Genomic DNA, 18,051 nt, shown 5'->3' on the forward strand with positions numbered 1-18,051 from the left:
CGGAAATTGTCTCCTATGTCCTGGGCTCCTGGGACTCCTCTGGTAGCGTAGCTCCCTCCTTGGGCAGCGAGGCCCCCGGATTAAAAGAAGGTTACCAGGCGCATCTCAGGTAGGCCTAAAGCCTCCTCAAGCCTCACAGCTCCTCCCTCTGGCAGCAAAGCTCCCCGGACCGAAAGAAGGTCACCAGGCAGGGTCCAGGCAGGTCCAAATCCCACTAAGCCCCATCTAGTGTGGCCACAAGCCGAGCGGGCCCCAACCACCTAGAGCAAGGATCTCATACTCTCCTGGGGATCGGATGTTATGTAACCATCCACCTCTGTGGGTGGCAAAGCTCCCCGGGCTGAAAGAAGGTCACCCCTATGGCCTAGGTAGGCCTCAAACCTCCTCCGCAGGGCTGCTCCCTCCTCCAGGCGGTGGCAGTAGTGTTGGTGCTCTCCGGGTCAAGAGAAGGTCGCCGACAAGGCCAGAGCAGGTTCCCAAGCAAGTAGCTAGAGCAGAAGAATTCAAGGATGTCTTTAAGACTGGCCCTCATGCATTCTCAGGATACACAAGTTTGCAGAATTCTCAGGCTCTCCGTATTCCCAGGGCTGACTTTGCTTTAACCCCACAGGTATGATCAGTCTCCAGCTTCAGCCCCTCCACAAGCAGTCCTAGAACTGAGAATCTCCCAGGATTCTCCCGCTGCAGATGTTGTCAGTAGAATGTACAGAGCAGTCAGGGTGATCCAGGTGAGGGCGCTCTGGGCAATGCGCTGGGGTGCCTGACAGAGGCGGATCCCCTCCTCTGGCCAGCGTGCTGCACGGGATTATTCGTACAGCTCAAACTCTTCTCTGATGCCAGGCTGCTCTGATTCCTGTTCACCAAGCTGCCTCCATGGCACCGTCTTCTCAGCGTGGAGCTGGCCAGGCCTCTTTCACAGTGAGGAGCAGAGAGGCGGGTCATGCAGATCTCCACACCGGATTCCTCAGGATTAGCTTTCAGTTCTTTGTCCTCTTGCTTTTTTGATCATTCCCAGTTTCTCAGTGTTGTTTTCCACTCTTTTTTTTTTTTTTTTTAAACTGGTACCGGGGATCGAACTCACGACCGCCTGCTTGCAAGGCAGGCGCTTATGCCGCTGAGCTAAATCCCCAGCCCCAGTGTTTCTGTTTTAATGTTCAGACCCTTGATCCAGTCTGACTTTAGTTGGGTGCACGGTGACACGGGCCTAGGTTTATCCTTCAGCCCGTGGAAAGCCAGTTTTCCCAGCACCATGTATGGGAGAAGCGTCTTTCTTCCAGGAAAGACCTTTTAGACCCAAAGTATTAGCTCATGGCCTTGGAGTAGTGACTGTCTCCTTTCTTATTCCAAACATGCTCTGGGATTCCTCCCAGGATCATGCTGGTGAGCGGATGGAGAGAGTGGGCAGCGCCCCTAGGACTCTGCTACCCCCACCTGGATCAATCTAGCCCGGCAGTGGTGCCCGCCTGGTTGCTGCGGGGTCTCCTCCTCCGCTGAGTGGGGGCGCAGCGCCATCTGCTGGAAAATACGGGAACAGCATGCAACCCCGAGCCTGGCTGCCCCAGGCGGGGCGCCCTTCCCCCAGGTCTTTTAAACTCATTTCCTGGTTTCCTCCGGTCTCACCTCTGTGCAGCGCGGCTGGTGCCTCCTGGGGCCTCTTCCCTGCAAGATGACTCGCAGTGGAATTCTCCTTTGATCCAAAAATAAGGAGGAAAAAAAAGCCCAGTACACTCAAAGGACTTAAAACTGGGTCAGGGATGGTGTTGGTGACCCACACACCTGCTCCGGGCTGCCTGGGTCCCCCGGGTGTGTGGTAGATGTGCAGTGAATTCAGCCGCTAGGGTGGCTCCAGGACCTGGCCCAGCTTATCCAACCTGGCTTGCCCCTGACCTGTGTCGTGGTTTTCATCTGGATGTCCCCCCAAAATCTTACAGGGCTTTTGGAGGGTAATTGGGTCATGGGGGCATGACGGCCCCCTGTGAGGCTGTCCACTGGTGAGTTTACAGAGGTCTTGCTATTGACACCCTTTCAATGGAGTCCTCTGACTATGGGCTGAAACGTCTACAAACCTTAAGCCCAAATAAATCTCTCTGCCTTTAAGATACAGGTGTTGGGTGTTGTGTCTCAGCTACAATCAAAGTGAGTAAGGCACCTAGACACAAAAGAACCTGCCAGGGCGGTGGTGAGGTCTCAAAGGTGGGTTTGCATCGTCCCGCTGAGGGCTCCAGGACCAGAGCCTGAGTCTCCCGTCTAGAGATGGAGGTCGGCGGGTAGTGGGAGGTTTGGCGCTTCCTAACATCCTACCACTGAGTCCTACTTACTTTTCTCATTGCTGAGACAAAACACCCAACATCCCACGTTAAGGGAGATAAAGGTTTATTCAGTTCGAGGTTTGTAGAGGTTCAGTAGGCAGCTTCCTAGTTCCAAGGCAGGGCAGCCTGGCGGAGAGGCGGGGCGGAGGAGACAGTCCGTGGCACAGCAGGCAGGAAGACAGAAGAGCCCGGGCAGCGGACAGCGGTGGCGGGGAGCCCGCCTCTTCTCTCTTCCTGTATCTTCTATCCAGCTTGGTGCCAGCCACAGCCACTTGGGGCTTCCATTACCCACACCTTAATCCCAGGATCGCATCTCTAACCCACACTCAGACGCCCTAATCCAGCCACATGTATACGTGAGCATGAGGCTTTGGGGGTGCATCTGAGTACAAACCATAACGCAGTGTAAGGAGGACTATGTCTCCCCACCTTCCCTCTGGGCAGCTATGCTAAGAGCCAGCGTCTCATGCTGATCCCAGAGCAAACTGCAGGAACACGAGGTCTGCTCTTTGGAGCAGTGCTAGTGCAGAAGTGAGCCAGGCGATGTTAAAAACATCCTCAAGCTGTTTCTCCTCTAGGGCCACAGCGCTGCCCGAAACTTCATTATAAATCTAGAATAATAAGACGTCGCCCCCGTGAATGGAAATCAAACCTCATGGCGAACAAGGGAATGGAAATCAAACCTCATGGCGACACTCCCATGTCTTTGGGTTCCTGCTACTTGGGCTAGAGGCTCACTTTTTTTGAGCCTGTTTCCTCTTCTGTAAAATGGGTCTGGAAAGGTGCCATCATGTAGGTAGGCGTGGTGGTGCACAAGTGTTGTCCTAGCACTCAGGAGGCTGAGGCAGGAGGACTGCCGTGTGTTTGAGGCCAGCCTGGGCTACAAAGTGAGCTCAGGGCCAGCCTGAACTGCACAGTGAGACCCTGTCTCAAAAAAAAGATGCCACCCTGTGTCCCCTTCCTGTCTGCAGCCTGTTCTGCATTAAGCCTGCTTACTGTGAGCTGACTCACAGAGGACTCAGCCTCACTTCCTGGCTTCACTTCTTCCTCCCTCCCTGGTCCTCTGACCAGCCTTCAGGCATCTTCTCAAGGGTCTGCCTTTTATGTCTCAAATCTGATCTGAGTTTTACCTCGGCGGATTCTTTCTTTGCCCCTGCTCGTAAGACTCCAAGCTGAACCCTGCAGAGCCCCGGGATGGCAGGAGGCAGGACATGGTCTCTGCCAGGCTGTGCAGCTCACAGGCCCGGGGCTCCCATCCCTGAGCCTGCTAATCCTGCCCTGAGAGACGGTGCACGCCGCCCTCCCAGCCCACACACGGAGCGGAGGCTGGGAGATGATCTGGGACCGGGCTTGGGCTGGCCCTGGTCTCCTGGCACCTGATCTCTTCTGTCTGTACTTTGCCTCTGACACCCTGGTCTTAAAAGGGCAGGGTGTTTGGATCTGTGAGGCTCACAGTGACCTTTGCCCTCTCCCCAGTCCTGTCCCCACCCCTCTGTGATGTGCTAAGTTATAAAAATCAGAAGTCCAGCCGAGGCACGCTAAGTTGGGTCCAGCTGGTCCTGTTGCTCATGTTGGCTGCCCGCCCAGGCGAGGTGTAAGCGGCGGGGTCTGAGTGGATTGGCCGGCCGGGTCCTGTCTCCCTGGCCTCGTGTAGCCTGGGAGGGCCCTGGTGGAGGCGAGGGCAGCTCCTGCCAGTGAGTGGCCAGGAAATCAGCGCGTTTTGGGTTTCAGCTCTCAGTTACCTATTTACACAACAGGTCAGTGCTCAAATCTGTTCGTTTCTTCCTGGTTTTGTTCACTGTGCTTTCTCCTCCTCCTCTTCCTCCCCCTCCTCCCCCAGGGTCTTCCTCCTCATACCTGCCCTGGGGACCCTGAGGTCCTGGGTTTCACGCTCCTCCTCCGTCTCCCCCGCCCTGCAGGATGCCGCAGCTGAGCGAGTCCTGGCTGGGGCTGGGGCTGGCAGCAGCCTCTCCTTGGTTGTTGCCAGTAATCTTTGGGGTCTTCTGGCTCCTGACCCGAATTCTGGCCTGGACCTACACCTTCTACACAAACCTCCAGCACCTCCGACGTTTCCCTCAGCCCCCCAAACGGAACTGGTTCTTGGGTCAGTTGGGTCAGGTGAGTGGGGTGGCATCGAGGTGAACGGGTTCCTGAGGGCTCGGGAAGGGGATCTGGGATCTGGGTGTCCAGGTGAGACCTGGGGAGCCAGGAGAATGCTCATGCATTTTGCTGCTGACTCCGAAGGTGACTAACACATTTTCTGCCATAAGCTCATCCCCATCCCGGGTCACACAGCCCTGTCCTCCGTGTGGTCCGCTTAGTATTCTTTTTGGGGGTTGTGCTTCTAACACAGCTGCACCTGTTGGGGCTCCCCAGGTGGGTTCCGCAGCATGCAAACCCCTCTCTCTTCTCAAATCCTCCTCTTCTGGTCTCGCACAGTTCTGAGGCTCTGCCGCCTGCCCGGACCCCATGTCTGGGCCAGCCGGGCTCGGGCTTTGGGTTTTAGCTTCCAGCCTTCCACTTCCAAGACAGGGACACAGCTGTGGCAGGGGAGAGGCAGGGACTCACTTCCTGCTCTTCTTCATGGGACAGACTCCAGTTATATTGCTCTTCCTGACACACCTGCTCACACGTGTGTACACCCAGAGACGCCTATGTGGGTGTCTAAGAAACACGTGGGGGTTATGATCCTGAGAATTGCTTCACGTGATTTTGCAGACTAAGAGGTCCCACCCTCTGCCAGCTGGAGACTTGGGGAGGCTGACAGCCTAATTCCTGCCCTCTGAGGAACATGGGTGGGACCCCAGGTCTGGGCGGGGCGGGAGCTGTTGGTGCAAATCTTGCAGTGTGGAACCTCAAGGACCTGGAGTTCTGACGTCAAGGGCAGGAGGGACTTTGCCCGCCCTCTGCCTGGCTTTCTACGTGAACCTTCCGTAAACTGGATGACACAACCCAGCTGGGACAGGGTGGCCCCTGAGGCTCCGATGCCAGTGCGTCCCTGCCTTCCGGGTCATCCTCCCAGATGCACCAGGAATCCGCTCTCACCAGCGATCTGGTGCCCCTTGGGGACGCCGAAGCGAGCCGTCTCGGGAGCTGAGCAGCCCTGTCTTGCATGCAGATGCCGTCCACCGAGCAGGGGCTGAAGTTCGTGGTTCAGACGGTGCGCACCTGTCCTCAGAGCTTTGTGATGTGGTTTGGCCCCGTCCTCCCCATCGTCACCCTGTGCCACCCTCCGCGTGGTCCTCAGTGCCCCAGGTACTCAGGGCCCCTCAGCCCTGTTCAGCTCCCTCCTCCTCTCTTCCCTCTCAGCTTCTCCACCGTCTCCCATTCTGCTCTCTCCGTCCTCCACCGAGGTCACCCTGCACATTCGGTGACCCCGGCATCCTGAAAGCCCCCAGGGACCCCAGCGTGCTCACCAGGGTCATCTGAGAATTTTCCTAGATCTAGCTTTTGTCTGTTTTAGTTCACTGAAAGGAAAAGACACCTACATTCCTGCTGCAATGGACACTGGCCTTCAGGACCTTGCAGGAGAGCTAAGGATAGGTACGGCCCATAGAGACCCAGACTAGGGCTGGACTAGAAGCCCCACCCTCGGGACCGAAAGGGCGGGCCTTGGACTAGTGAGAGTGGGTGAGGCTTTGAGTGAAGCTGGCTTAGAAACCTCCTCCTCCCAGGTCCCAAAGGTTAGGGAGAGCAGCACAGCCATAGTGAGTGCTGTGTGGACCCAACGTGCCTGGTTTCCCAGGAGCCCACATTTACATTCTGACGGTAAATAAGGACTATGTCTCAATGCAAAGACCATCTGGACACAAGACAATTCCAAGCACTTGCCCTATTTTATTTAACAGCATGATTCGAGTTGTAAGATAGCAGCGTAATCCCCTCTGCACCCCATGCACATGTGCAGAAAAATGTCAGACGGCTCCTTTTCAAGATGTAAGGGTCGAACACCTTCCAGGGCTTAAGCGGGTGTTCCAGGGCTGACCTGACTCTGTTTTGAGCCCCTGCTGTCTGAAATACAAAAGGTAACGACCACTCATCCCTTTAACTTCTACTGGATTTCCATCCCTCAAGGCATCCCTGGAGCAGATCTCGCTCCAGCGCAGGTGGACGCCACCTGGAGAGCAGCAGACAAACTCCAGCAGCCTCTCCGCCCCGCACTGCTGCGTGATTTCACCCTCCTAGGGAACTGTGAACTCGCTGCTGTGGTACACTTACACGTGCAAGTTACAGGTGGTCTCAGCCGTGACAGGCACAGGAGCGTTTAGAGGGGGAAGCATAGCTTTGTGATAGAAAGAGAGTCAGAAGTAGCTGGAGTATTTCTTCTTTTCCAGCTGTAAAGAAAATCACCTTTAGAGATAGATAGAAATAACGATTAACTTGAGGAATTCCACCCTGGGCACTCGGGCAAAGAAGCGTCCGAGGCACCCATGTTATCTACCTAATCACCTAGGCTGTCTGTCCTAGCAGCAGGACAAGACTACATTTTGTTTAAACTTTTAGATATTTGGGGCTGGGGATTTAGCTCAGCGGCATAAGCACCTGCCTTACAAGCAGGCGGTCCTGAGTTCGATCCCTGGTACCGATAAAAATAAAATAAAAAAAACTTTTAGATATTTGACACTCGCAGGTTAAACTTGTATTTAGCATCTAGCGATCACATTTTGCATGTCAGCAAAGGCACATTCATCTGCATGAAAGAAAGGTCTGTCTGGGGCTGGGGATGCAGCTCAGTGGCACAAGTGCCCGTCTGGCAAGCGAGAGGTTGTGAGTTTGATCCCTGGTACCAAAACAAAACAAAACAAAAACAACCCCCCCAAAATAAACAAACAAACACAAACCCAGTAGGAGGGCACTAGCTGTCTTGTGGCTGTGCTCCTCCCTGGGGACCTTGCTGGCAGTTGTAGGCAGTGTGTCAGTGTAGATAGTGCTCCTTGCATGTGGGAGCAACAGGCAGGTGGTGGTGGTGATGGTGGTGATGATGATGATGGTGATGGTCTATGTTAGGGATCCATCTCCCCCTGGTGTCCCATCACCTGCCAGCAATTAAATTCTACTCTGTCCATTGTTTTGTTTTGTTTGGAGTCCTTAAGTCCCTGGGATGAAATAAGATTGGCGGGGAGGTTGCTGTGACTGTGAATCTGGCCAGTCCCCCAGGTCTCCTGGAAAGGCCAGGTTGCTAACCCTAACCCTCAGGCTGACCCTTTCCCAACATGCCAGCCATGTCTGGGGTCCGGGTGAGGCAGAGCACCACGACCCAGGCACGGTGGGGTCTTCCCTCGCCCGCCCTCTAAGCCCTGGGTTTTAGTCCAGCTGGGTTATCTTGTTAGGTGTCCTCCTGTCACGGCCTCCGGGTACAGTACAAGGGACAGGAAGAGGCTTGGCTTGTCCCTGCTTGGTTTGCTGCCTTCTGCCTGTCACAGCTGCCCTCTCCGATGCCCCTCTGCCAGCCAACCGGCCTTGGAGTCAGTCGACTATGAACTGAAACCTCCATAAACTGGGGGTCAAAAAAATCTTTCCCCTTCAACTCTGGGAGTCAGGTATTTTGTCTCAGCAATGAAAGAACAGTACCAAAGACACCTCCCCTGGCAGACTTTATCTTTCGTCCCTGACTCAGGGAACCTGCTTCTCTTCGGCCCTGATTTGGAGGCGCTCACCCTGTCTGTCCCCCCAAGTCAGCCATTGTGGGTCTCTATCTTTTCCATCTTTAGGCAGGCCAGGCCAAGCAGGGGAAGGGGCCTGTCCCAGCGATCCTCCTGTCTCTGCCTGTCTGACCTCTGGTCATCTCTGCTTCCCTCTAGTGTCGGTGTGACGTCTCCAGGATGGGAACATCTGTCCTCCGGTCCCATCTTGTATGCTCACATGGACACTTGGGTTCTGGTCACTCCCGGTGTATGTTACACCCTGTTACACCGCTTAATCCCAGCATTACAGAAAGACAGTCTCGCTGAAGGTCAAGCATATTTGAGGGATTTGGGGATCTGCTGTTTGCAAAGATTATCTTTGTCTGTGGCTGATGACATCTAGGCCATGGTTGGGGCTGGTCGAGGCCAGAACTCAGGGTTCCTCTAGAAAATGACTGAGACTTGATTTCAGTCTTGTCTAAGGCAAGGATAAGATACTTCCCAGGACACAGCTGAGGCCCACGTGGGTAACATCTGGACTATTTTTTTATTTTTGGTAATTTAAGGCACTTCGAAACAAGATAATAGTAAATCCCAAACAGCTACCATAATATATCTTGTTCTCCTTGAAATAGCTGCCATGCCATCAGATACAATGCAACCAAACAAGATAAAACAGAATAAAACCCAACCAAACACAGCAATGAAAATACCCAGCGGGCAGGAGGACCCTGGCTCCTCTTGTCTCCCAGCACACGCACCAGCAGGCCCTGGCGTCTGACCCACTAACAGTGCCCCGTGCCTGGTGCCAACTCACAGCAAGGGCTTAGTTTCTTGTTGGTTTTTGTTCTCCTCCTCCGAAGTCTGCAAGTGGCGCCGACTCACAGGAAAGGCTGGTGTCTGGTTCTCTCTCCAGCTGCCTGTGCATAGCACCTGAAAGCTCCCATCTGAGATACTAATCAGACTGTATTTAAATACTGTCTGTGAATGGTTTGTGAGCCTCCCTGTTGGACCACCAGGCTGTGTAGCACAGAACAGTGTGTCACGGTCGTCACGTATGTTGTGCTCATACCAGAACGTGCTAATCCAGTCTAGGGCAGGAGATGTCAAGGGTGCAGGGAGAATTGCACATTGTAGGATTGCAGCAGGGTCTCAAGGAGCGTTTTCTGGGCATGCGGGCGGAGCACGTTGGACTACATAGGAGCCGTGATGAGGTGGGGTGTCCTGTGTTAGGCTGCACCTGTGCTCCCACCTGCTGATGCTGCCCCTCTGCACCCCTCCACCCTGCTGCCTGTGCCTGGCTTCCACTTCGCCATGTTGGGGTTGGACAGGAGAAGTAAAGACTCCCCCTGGCCCGACTGAGACCCTCAAGCTCCTCCCAAAGCCCATCTTCTCCCTTCCTTCATGGTCCCCGTTTTTTCTCCTTCCCTTTAGCTCAGGTTGCAGCCAAAGATGACCTCTTCTATGGCTTCCTGAAGCCCTGGGTGGGTGAGTCCCTGCAGGGGAAGGGGATGGGGACAGCCCGGGGGCCCAGGGGAGGAGCTGCCCTTGCCCACTGCCCAGGGCTGCCCCGCAGGGGATGGGCTCCTGCTGAGTGCCGGTGACAAGTGGAGCCGCCACCGTCGCATGCTGACACCCGCCTTCCACTTCAACATCCTGAAGCCCTACATGAAGATTTTCAATGACAGCGTGAATGTCATGCATGTGAGTCCCTGTGCCCAGGGTTCTGGGTGCAGTCCAGAGGCAGAAAGCACCACAGACAGACCAGGTCCGAGGGGGTCCTCGCTCCATGGGGTTGCTTTGAGGCCATTGCACTTTTTCTCTCAGACTTTGGTTTGTTCATCAGTCAAATGTGGATAAAAATCTCTAGAGATGGCCCGGAGAAGGTCATGGAGTCGTGGCTGTGGAACACAGTGGGTGCCCAGAACAGACTGGTTCCACATGTCCCACGCAGAAGTCCTGTACACAGGACACGGGAATCATGCAGATTACGTAGAAGTCATTGCTGAGGAGCCAACCATTCCCAGACTCCCTGATTACAGCCATCAGTGTTGAGGATGGATGGTGTAGGCCGGGCTGGCTCTTCTGGCCAGGAGTGGGATCCTTCAGTGTCCAGTCAGCTGCAGACCAGAGCGGGAGCTTCCCTGGTCCTAGCTCCGTTCCCTCCCTCCACGTGTGGCTACTGTCCAGCTTCAGGCTGATTCAGCATGGCCTCAGAGAGACGCACAGACTCTGATCTCTGTGACTCTCCCTTCTGAGGGCACCGTGAAGTGGGTCGCACCAGAGGGACAGGGTCTTTCTGGAGTGAGAGGAGGTTTCCATGCCCGTTGGGTTATGTGAGTTCTGTCTCCTCATCTCCACCACCTCCATTCAAGTGTTTTATTTTATATTTCTTAACGGGAAAAGAATTAAGATGATAGAGAAATGAATAACAGATATTACTTGTCCAGTGAAAATATAAGGATAGTCAACTGGTTGACCTCCAATTCATGGAAGGGTAGATTAGTCTGCCCCTGAAATTCACAGAAGGCCCTGGCGGAGGGGGCAATGTTGTCTTGATAGGTGTAAAATTGGAAATAGGGCTAGGATTAAAACTGAGAACACAAGTTTATTAGGAATTGGGTGGAGGATCATGTACATGAAATCATTCCAATTTGATACTGAAGGAGGATTTAAGGGGTTACCTGGTGTGCAGTTGTCTGGGTCTCCGAGGAGGTCGGGGAAAATAGGATTAAATATAAAACAATTAACACTATGAATATGAACCTATGATATCTTTAATCGCGTAGTAGGTGTGAAATGGGACCGGCTCTAAGTCCCAATGGGTTTTTTGATCTGGTTTCGTGAAGGAATACAAGACAGACCGTGACTAGGGCCAGCATCACGGGCTTCTTGTTGGTTTTCTTCTGTTCTCCAAGCACCCAAATCCGTAGGAGTCACACAGATAAGCGGGAATCTCTCAAAGCAGGGCTATTTTTGTGACTTATCACAAAGGAGATAAAGACAGGTGGAAATGTACTGAGTAGTTCACATATATTAAAAGTGACGTCCTCTGATAATTCCATCATATGTGCTGCCCGGTTTGATTTTCACCACTGTGTGAGGTAGAAATTACTTTTTTCCATCACAGATGGAAAACATGGACATCACGGAGATTAGAGAGTGTCTCAGTTACCTTTTCTCATTGCTGAGACAAAATACTCAATACTCCATGTTAAATGAGGTATGGATGATTTCGGTTCACAGTTTGTGGAGGTTTCAGTCACAAATGAGAAGCATTGTATGGGAAGCAGGCAGGAGACAGCCAAGCAGAAAATCCTTTCTGTCTCCTTTTCTATTCCATCCAGGCCACCCGCCCTTTGGACAGTGTCACCCAGATACAGGGTGGGGCACCCTTAACCCCAGCATCACACACCCTAGGTGTAGCCAGCTGCAGAAAACCCCACCTGTGACTGCATGAGGTTTTGGAGGACATCTTGATACAAGCCATAAGAGGGAGCTTATAAAATTTGCCCAGCTAGTATGTGAGCTAACAGGTGAAGAGCAGACAGTCTGTCCTAGTTTACTGGAACCAATGCAGGTCAACTAAACAAACTGAAGATCTGACAGGTGGAGCGAGGGGGAGAGGAACGAACTGACCAAGGGAGCAGAGTGTGGGGGGCTGATGTGGCATCTGAACTCAGGGCTCCAAACTCCACATCTTTTTTTTTTTTTTTTTTGTCTTTCTCCTTTTCATCGGTACCGGGGATCGAACTCACGACTGCCTGCTTGCAAGGCAGGCGCTTATGCCGCTGAGCTAAACCTCCAGCCCCAAACTCCACGTCTTGAGTTTGTGTCTCCTAATGGTAACAGTTCACATCCAAGCTTGGTGTTCCCTGGAGCAGAAGACCAAGAGGCTGCTTGGAGAATCCAGCTGGGTGGTTAGGGATGGAGAGGAGCTTAGAGGAGCCGAGGCTCAGTGGCATCCCCTGTTCTCTCTCCAATCAGGCCAAGTGGCAGCGCCTGATCTCCCAGGGCAGCACCCGCCTGGACATGTTTGAGCACATCAGCCTGATGACCCTGGATAGTCTGCAGAAATGCGTGTTCAGCTTTGAGAGCAACTGTCAAGAGTGAGTCCTTTCCTGGGCTGGGACCCTGGGCCAGGGAGCCAAGGGGGGAGGTGCAAGAGGGGGGATGGACCCAAGAAGTTGGAAGAGCCTTGTTGGAGGAGGTGGATAAGACCCGGGCATTGAATGGTAAGGAAGGCACGTGAGAAAGTGGACCTTCCATGAAAGTGGAATCCTTTGAGTAGCGGCAGAGGGGCCCCAATGAATAAAAGGAGAAAGGTGAGCTGGGCAGGACGCAGCTTGGAAATGAGGTTGGAGATGCAGGCTGGGGGAGCTCATAAGAATGTTGGAAAGCCTCCGTGAGTGTGAGCCGTCTCCTGGTCTTTCTGGGGACCACTGAGGATGTTAACTTGTGTTGGGCAGAATTGTGATACTATGACTAAATGCCCTAAATAGTCTTCTCACATTAAAGAAAGGCTTGTTTTGGGTCACAGTCTTAATGGCTTCCATCACTAATCAATGGACTTCGTGGCTTTTGGAGTTTTGCAGCGGGGCATCATGGCGGGATTGGGAATTCCAGAAGGTTTCAACCTCAAGGAGTCAGGAGGAGAGAGGCAAGAAGTGATGGCTCCCAATATCCCCAAAGGGGTGCACTTTTGCTTATCTAACTCCCCTCCATTAAACCTCACCTTTCAGAGGTTCACCAGGTCCTGACAGGACCACAGGCTGGTGGCCAATCCTTGGACATATGTCCCTCCTTGGGACACTTCCTAACCATAGCAGACTTGATGATGGGCATGATCAGGTCCAAGCTTTGATGGCCACATAGATACTGGATGGAGCGGCACAGAATTCAAGAAAGAGACTGAACTATTAGCTCCCGGACCAGTGAGAGGAAAGCAACATGTGGAGATTTTCAGAAAGGAGGAGGACCAGGGCCGGATGCTGGGTCAAAGAGAAGGAAAGGAACACTAGCTCCACTATTTTTTGTGACTAGGAAGTAGAGGCAGCTCAAAGAGATGGGGTGCAGCCCAGAAAGGGGGTGTGGAGCGTCAAGGCATAGCTCCACTTGTGCCTCGAGCTGCAGTTTATCCATGAGACATAGCCACTGACTACCGACAGGAAGCCCAGCTGAGGCTCTGGTTATGCAAAGCTTTGCCTCCCTTTCTGCCCTCCACCCCGCAGGAAGCCCAGCGAATACATTGCCGCCATTCTGGAGCTCAGCGGCCTCACGGCTAAGAGGGTCAACCAGATCCTTCTGCACACGGACTTCCTGTACAATCTCAGCCCTGACGGACGGCGCTTCTGCAAGGCCTGCCGCGTGGTGCACGACTTCACAGACGCTGTCGTCCAAGAGCGGCGTCGCACCCTCAAGAATCAGGGAGTGGATGACTTCCTCAAGGCCAAGGCCAAGGCCAAAACGTTGGACTTCATTGATGTGCTCCTGACGAGCAAGGTGGGATTCTGGAGATGTAGCCTGGGTCCTGCTGTCCAATGTCAGTCTAATGTCAAACACAGATAACCTTTCCCATAAGCACTCGGGATTTCTGGAGGTCATTGGAGAAGGAGAGGGGGGCAAGCTTGGACATTGTTGAGGATGCTCTGACATGCATGAGGCATGGATTATTAAGTCTGAAAGAGTGACACCCTGACAAGGAAATCAGTCAGGGTCGTGTTTATATATTTATATCTATAATATCTCCGTCATCTCTGGCTATACCTACGTTGACAGGTGCACCAATCTCTGTGATCAGGCAGCCCTGATTTACTCCTCACAGTGATAGCAGAAGCCAGGCAGGAACTCTCAGGATGACTTCCCTTCCAACTCTCTCTTCCCTAGGTGAGGCAGAGGTTTTACCTGTAAATGCAGCAAGGTTTACAATCCAGGAAAAAAAATCTCTGTACGCTATGAGCCCTGGAGTTTGTAGAGGACACCTAGAAATTCTGCTGCTTCTCTTAGGGAGATGAAGAGAAAGTGGCAGAGAGAACTTTGTCCTGGAATATAACAAGTTCTCTTCAGTGCATGGGTGAAAGTCTCCCACATGCCTCTAGGGGAGAAGAGATTTTATGGATTTATTACCTGAGTTAATCTCTAAGTTCCAAGGTGCAATCACACCTGCTGGCTGTCTTGTAACTCAGGTTGCCTTGGTTCAGAAAACGCTCATCATATAGAAACATAAAGATATTAATGGATCGTTCCTTTGCCAATCAAACCAGAAGGGGAATCAAGGAAGCTGCAGAGATGGCTGTGTGATAGGGTCTCTGGGGATAGAGGCTGGTAACCAGGGTTTCATGGTCCTGACCAAATATCCGAGAAAACTAATTTGTTGGCATGGATCTTCACACTGAGCTAACGCACAGCCCTTTGTGAGAGAGACTCAGTAAGCTGGTAAATTGCCCAGGCTGAGCTGGAACTTTTTTTTTATCGGTACTGGGGATCGAACTCATGACCACGTGCTTGCAAGGCAGGCACTTATGCCGCTGAGCTAAACCCCCAGCCCCACCAACACTAGATTCATACAGCAGTGAAATTTCAGCTCTCATGAGCAACTGCCTCCTAAAAGCCCCACCTCTGAACACATGAGGATGCTCGGATCCTTTAGATTAAAAGATAATTCGGTAACTAAGGAAACCAAGTGGTGTGGTTGGACTTGATTTCTAGAAGCCCTGAAAGCTGTGTGGCTCAGAGGTTCTCACCTCTTCTCCAGGACGAAGATGGAAAGGAGCTGTCAGATGAGGACATACGGGCAGAGGCCGACACCTTCATGTTCGAGGGTGAGAGCCCGTGTGGGTCTGTAGATTGTGCACGGGTCTCCCCAGCCCAGGAAGGAGGCGGGTGGCCCTGGATCTCCTCTCCATCCTGTGCCTGCTTCCTCCCCGGGTCTCAATGGCTGGGCGCTGTCCACCCTGTGGTGCTGAAGCAGCTCAGAGACCAGAGCCTGCCTGGCTCTTTCTCAGGCCACGACACCACGGCCAGTGGTCTCTCCTGGGTCCTGTACAACCTGGCCAAGCACCCAGAATACCAGGAGCGCTGCCGGCAGGAGGTGCAGGAGGTCCTGAGGGGCCGCGAGTCCGAGGAGGTTGAATGGTGAGTGCGGTCCTGCTCCTGAGTCCCCTCTCAGGGCTCCGCTTTCCAGCGTGGGCAGAGTGATTACATTTTTGCTGATTTTTCCCATTATTGCCTGATCAGCACAGCAGTTGAGTCCAGAGGTATTGGCCAGTACCCTCCCTGGCTAGCAAGGAAAAAGCTTTAAGTTTCTGGGACAGAAAACTTAACTCACAACAACGCTCGAACTCACAACCACGCTCCTGCCTCAGCCTCCCGAGTGCTGGGATGACAGGCGTGCACCACCACACACTCTATATATTATTATATGGTACAATGATTCACCAGGGGAACACAGGGCTGGCGGACTTTGTGTTTGTCCCTGGATAACTGTGGGCTGTGGTTTCCTTAGGGACGACCTGACCCAGCTGCCCTTCCTGACCATGTGTCTCAAGGAGAGTCTGCGCCTGCATCCCCCGGTCACTGGCATCTCGCGCCGCTGCACCCAGGACGTTGTGCTCCCGGATGGCCGGGTCGTCCCCAAAGGTGCCCACATCGTCAGAGCTGGAAGCACCCAGCCAGGAATCAGGGTCCATCAGGCCATGGGTCCTTGTCCTGACCTTGCCCTCTCGCCCACAGGTGTTAGCTGCTTCCTCAGTATTTTTGGAACCCATCACAACCCAGCCGTGTGGCCGGACCCTGAGGTGCTGCTTCTCCTCCTCACCCCTCCTGCTTGAACACTGCGGGGATCCCAGTGGAGGGGGTGGGTTGGGACCCTGGACATTTCCCTCTGCTCCTCCTGTCTGTGCTGGAAGACCTCACCCAGCAGCCAGGGCTTGGTTTCTCTGCAGGTCTATGACCCCTTCCGCTTTGACCCAGAAAACATCAAGGACAGGTCACCGCTGGCTTTTATCCCTTTCTCCGCGGGGCCCAGGTGGGTGCAGCAGGTGTCCGAGAGGAGGATGGGCTGGTTAGGGTGGGGTCCTGGCAGGACAGCTGGGGAATCCGGGCTGGCTTCCGGCTGCCCCTGCGCGGGTCGTGCGCAAAGCCATAAAAGCAACGGCTGGGTAGGCGCAAGAGGGCTCCTCGGTGAGGTCAGGGGCTCCTCCCTGTCCCTGGAGTCTCAGCAGGGTTCAGGGGACACACACAGCCCACTTGGGCCCACGCACCCTGAGCGCCCCTCGCAGTCCCAGGAGCTGACCAGAGCGCTCACGGTTCCCTCTCCGCCCGCAGGAACTGCATCGGGCAGGCCTTCGCCATGGCCGAGATGAAGGTGGTGCTGGCGCGGACCCTGCTGCGCTTCCGCGCGCTGCCAGACGACGCGGAGCCCATCAGGAAGCCGGAGCTGATCCTGCGCACGGAGGGCGGGCTGTGGCTGCGGGTGGAGCCGCTGAGCGCGCGTGCGCAGTGAGCCCCTGTCGACCCCGCCCCCTCGCCTTTGCAGACTCCGGAATAAACTGTGCGTGGTCTCCTGTGTGTGATTCTCAGCAGGGGGAGCTGGGGAGCGGTGGGCGGGTGTGAAGCGGGGAGGAGCAAGGCTGGGCACCCTGAGCCCAAGACCCTGCTGCCTCTGGGTGAGCGCAGGGTCCCTGCTGACTGGGAGCCAGGGGAGGTGTTTGAGCAGAACGGAAGCCAGAATCAACAGCAAGCTTGGGACTCTGAGTCCCAGAGACAAAGTACTGTTGTAGTTGCCCTGTGTTTCCACCACCTTGACGTCCATCCTTCTGTGCTAATACACGCATCTTTCCTCACTCTGGATTATTGTTTCTGCATACTAAATTATCATATTTATTAACTATCAGTAGCCTGAAGCTGGTAGGATTTTCATTGAGAGAGAGAGAGAGAGAGAGAGAGAGAGAGAGAGAGTGTGTTGGAAGCAATCTATTCATGTTGTCAAGGCTGATCTTTAGCTCCTGGGAAGGGTAGTTGGCACAACAGACCTATGTCTCCAAGCCTTGCTGTATCTGCTTGTTTTGTGGGGTGTTTGAGCATAGCAGCGTCTGTATGTATTATGTAGCATGTGTCTTTTTGTTTTTGTTGATCTTTCTCTCCTGTAGTCACTCTGTGTGTGTGTGTGTGTGTGTGTGTGTGTGTGTGTGTGTGTCTTTGCCTGGGTGCCATATTTAAAGAATATAAACAGAATTTGAATACGGCGGCTTTCCCTAGAGAGGAGCCCTTGAAGTCCTGCTGCTGAAAGTTAATGATAAATACAAGTTTAAGGTTGTGGTGCTCTGTCTTGCCACCTGCAATCTGCATTAAGATTTTATTGAGCTGCCTGTTGCTCATAGATGTGTAGCAGAAACTGTACCCCAGCCTGTCTGTCAGTCTCCCAGGTAATAGTTTCTGTTACAGTTCCTGTTACTACTGTCTCCTAGAAATGGCCCATCTCTGTGATGCATAACTGGTCACTAGGATGCAGATTGTAAGAACCAGTCAAAGACAGCCAAGTTACTCTACCTTCTTGCTTGTGAATCCATAAACATCTCCCTCCCCAAGCCTTTGGAGCCTGACAGTTTGAAAGATAATTCCTTTCCTATCAGTGCCTGTCTGATATTAAATAAATCTGCCTCCAAATCCTGGGTGACATTTAGGTGTTTCTTTTTACCGTTGCATCTGGTGTATTAGCTGGGAAGACCAGCTGTGCTGAGCTCTTTGGTCACTGGTCATAGCCCTCATAGCCCATAAATGGAGCAAGGACCTCTCCAGATCCTGACATGAAGCTGTGCCCTAAAAGTTTCTTGGATGCCCTTGGAGAGTGGAAGAGGATTCTCGGTTCCTCACTGAATGTCTCACATCAGACCTAAAAGAGAGGAGGACACAGTCTAGTATAGTCATCAGATAAGATAATTCCTCCAGGGGTACCAGTTAGTCTGTCAGTTATGCTCAGCTCCAACAGAAGGGGAACTCAATCAAATCTCATTACTCAGGACCACATTCAGGTGAAAAGGGTTGGAATATTTAACTTCTGAGTACCTATTGAATGAATATGTGAGTGAGTTGAACAGATAGCACAAACTATAGGGTGT

General features: G+C 53.2%; 1 protein-coding gene across 1 annotated transcript; it reads left to right on the forward strand.

Annotated features, from left to right (window-relative positions):
* The first annotated feature begins 3,846 nt into the window (after positions 1 to 3,846).
* Positions 3,847 to 16,494, forward strand: LOC106028581 (cytochrome P450 4F2-like). The gene is made up of 14 exons (XM_013157106.3): positions 3,847 to 4,066; positions 4,229 to 4,427; positions 5,428 to 5,564; positions 5,773 to 5,852; positions 9,368 to 9,421; positions 9,510 to 9,637; positions 11,921 to 12,042; positions 13,165 to 13,435; positions 14,688 to 14,754; positions 14,938 to 15,067; positions 15,438 to 15,571; positions 15,665 to 15,729; positions 15,877 to 15,959; positions 16,259 to 16,494. Exons 2-14 carry the CDS (start codon positions 4,230 to 4,232, stop codon positions 16,434 to 16,436), a joined length of 1,647 nt encoding a protein of 548 aa, XP_013012560.2. The 5' UTR covers positions 3,847 to 4,066; position 4,229; the 3' UTR covers positions 16,437 to 16,494.
* Positions 16,495 to 18,051: the final 1,557 nt, after the last annotated feature.

Source organism: Cavia porcellus, unplaced genomic scaffold (genome assembly GCF_034190915.1).
Source record: "Cavia porcellus strain 051 isolate PalLab524CR breed Dunkin Hartley unplaced genomic scaffold, mCavPor4.1 scaffold_17, whole genome shotgun sequence".
In the NCBI taxonomy this organism is placed as follows: Eukaryota; Metazoa; Chordata; class Mammalia; order Rodentia; family Caviidae; genus Cavia; species Cavia porcellus.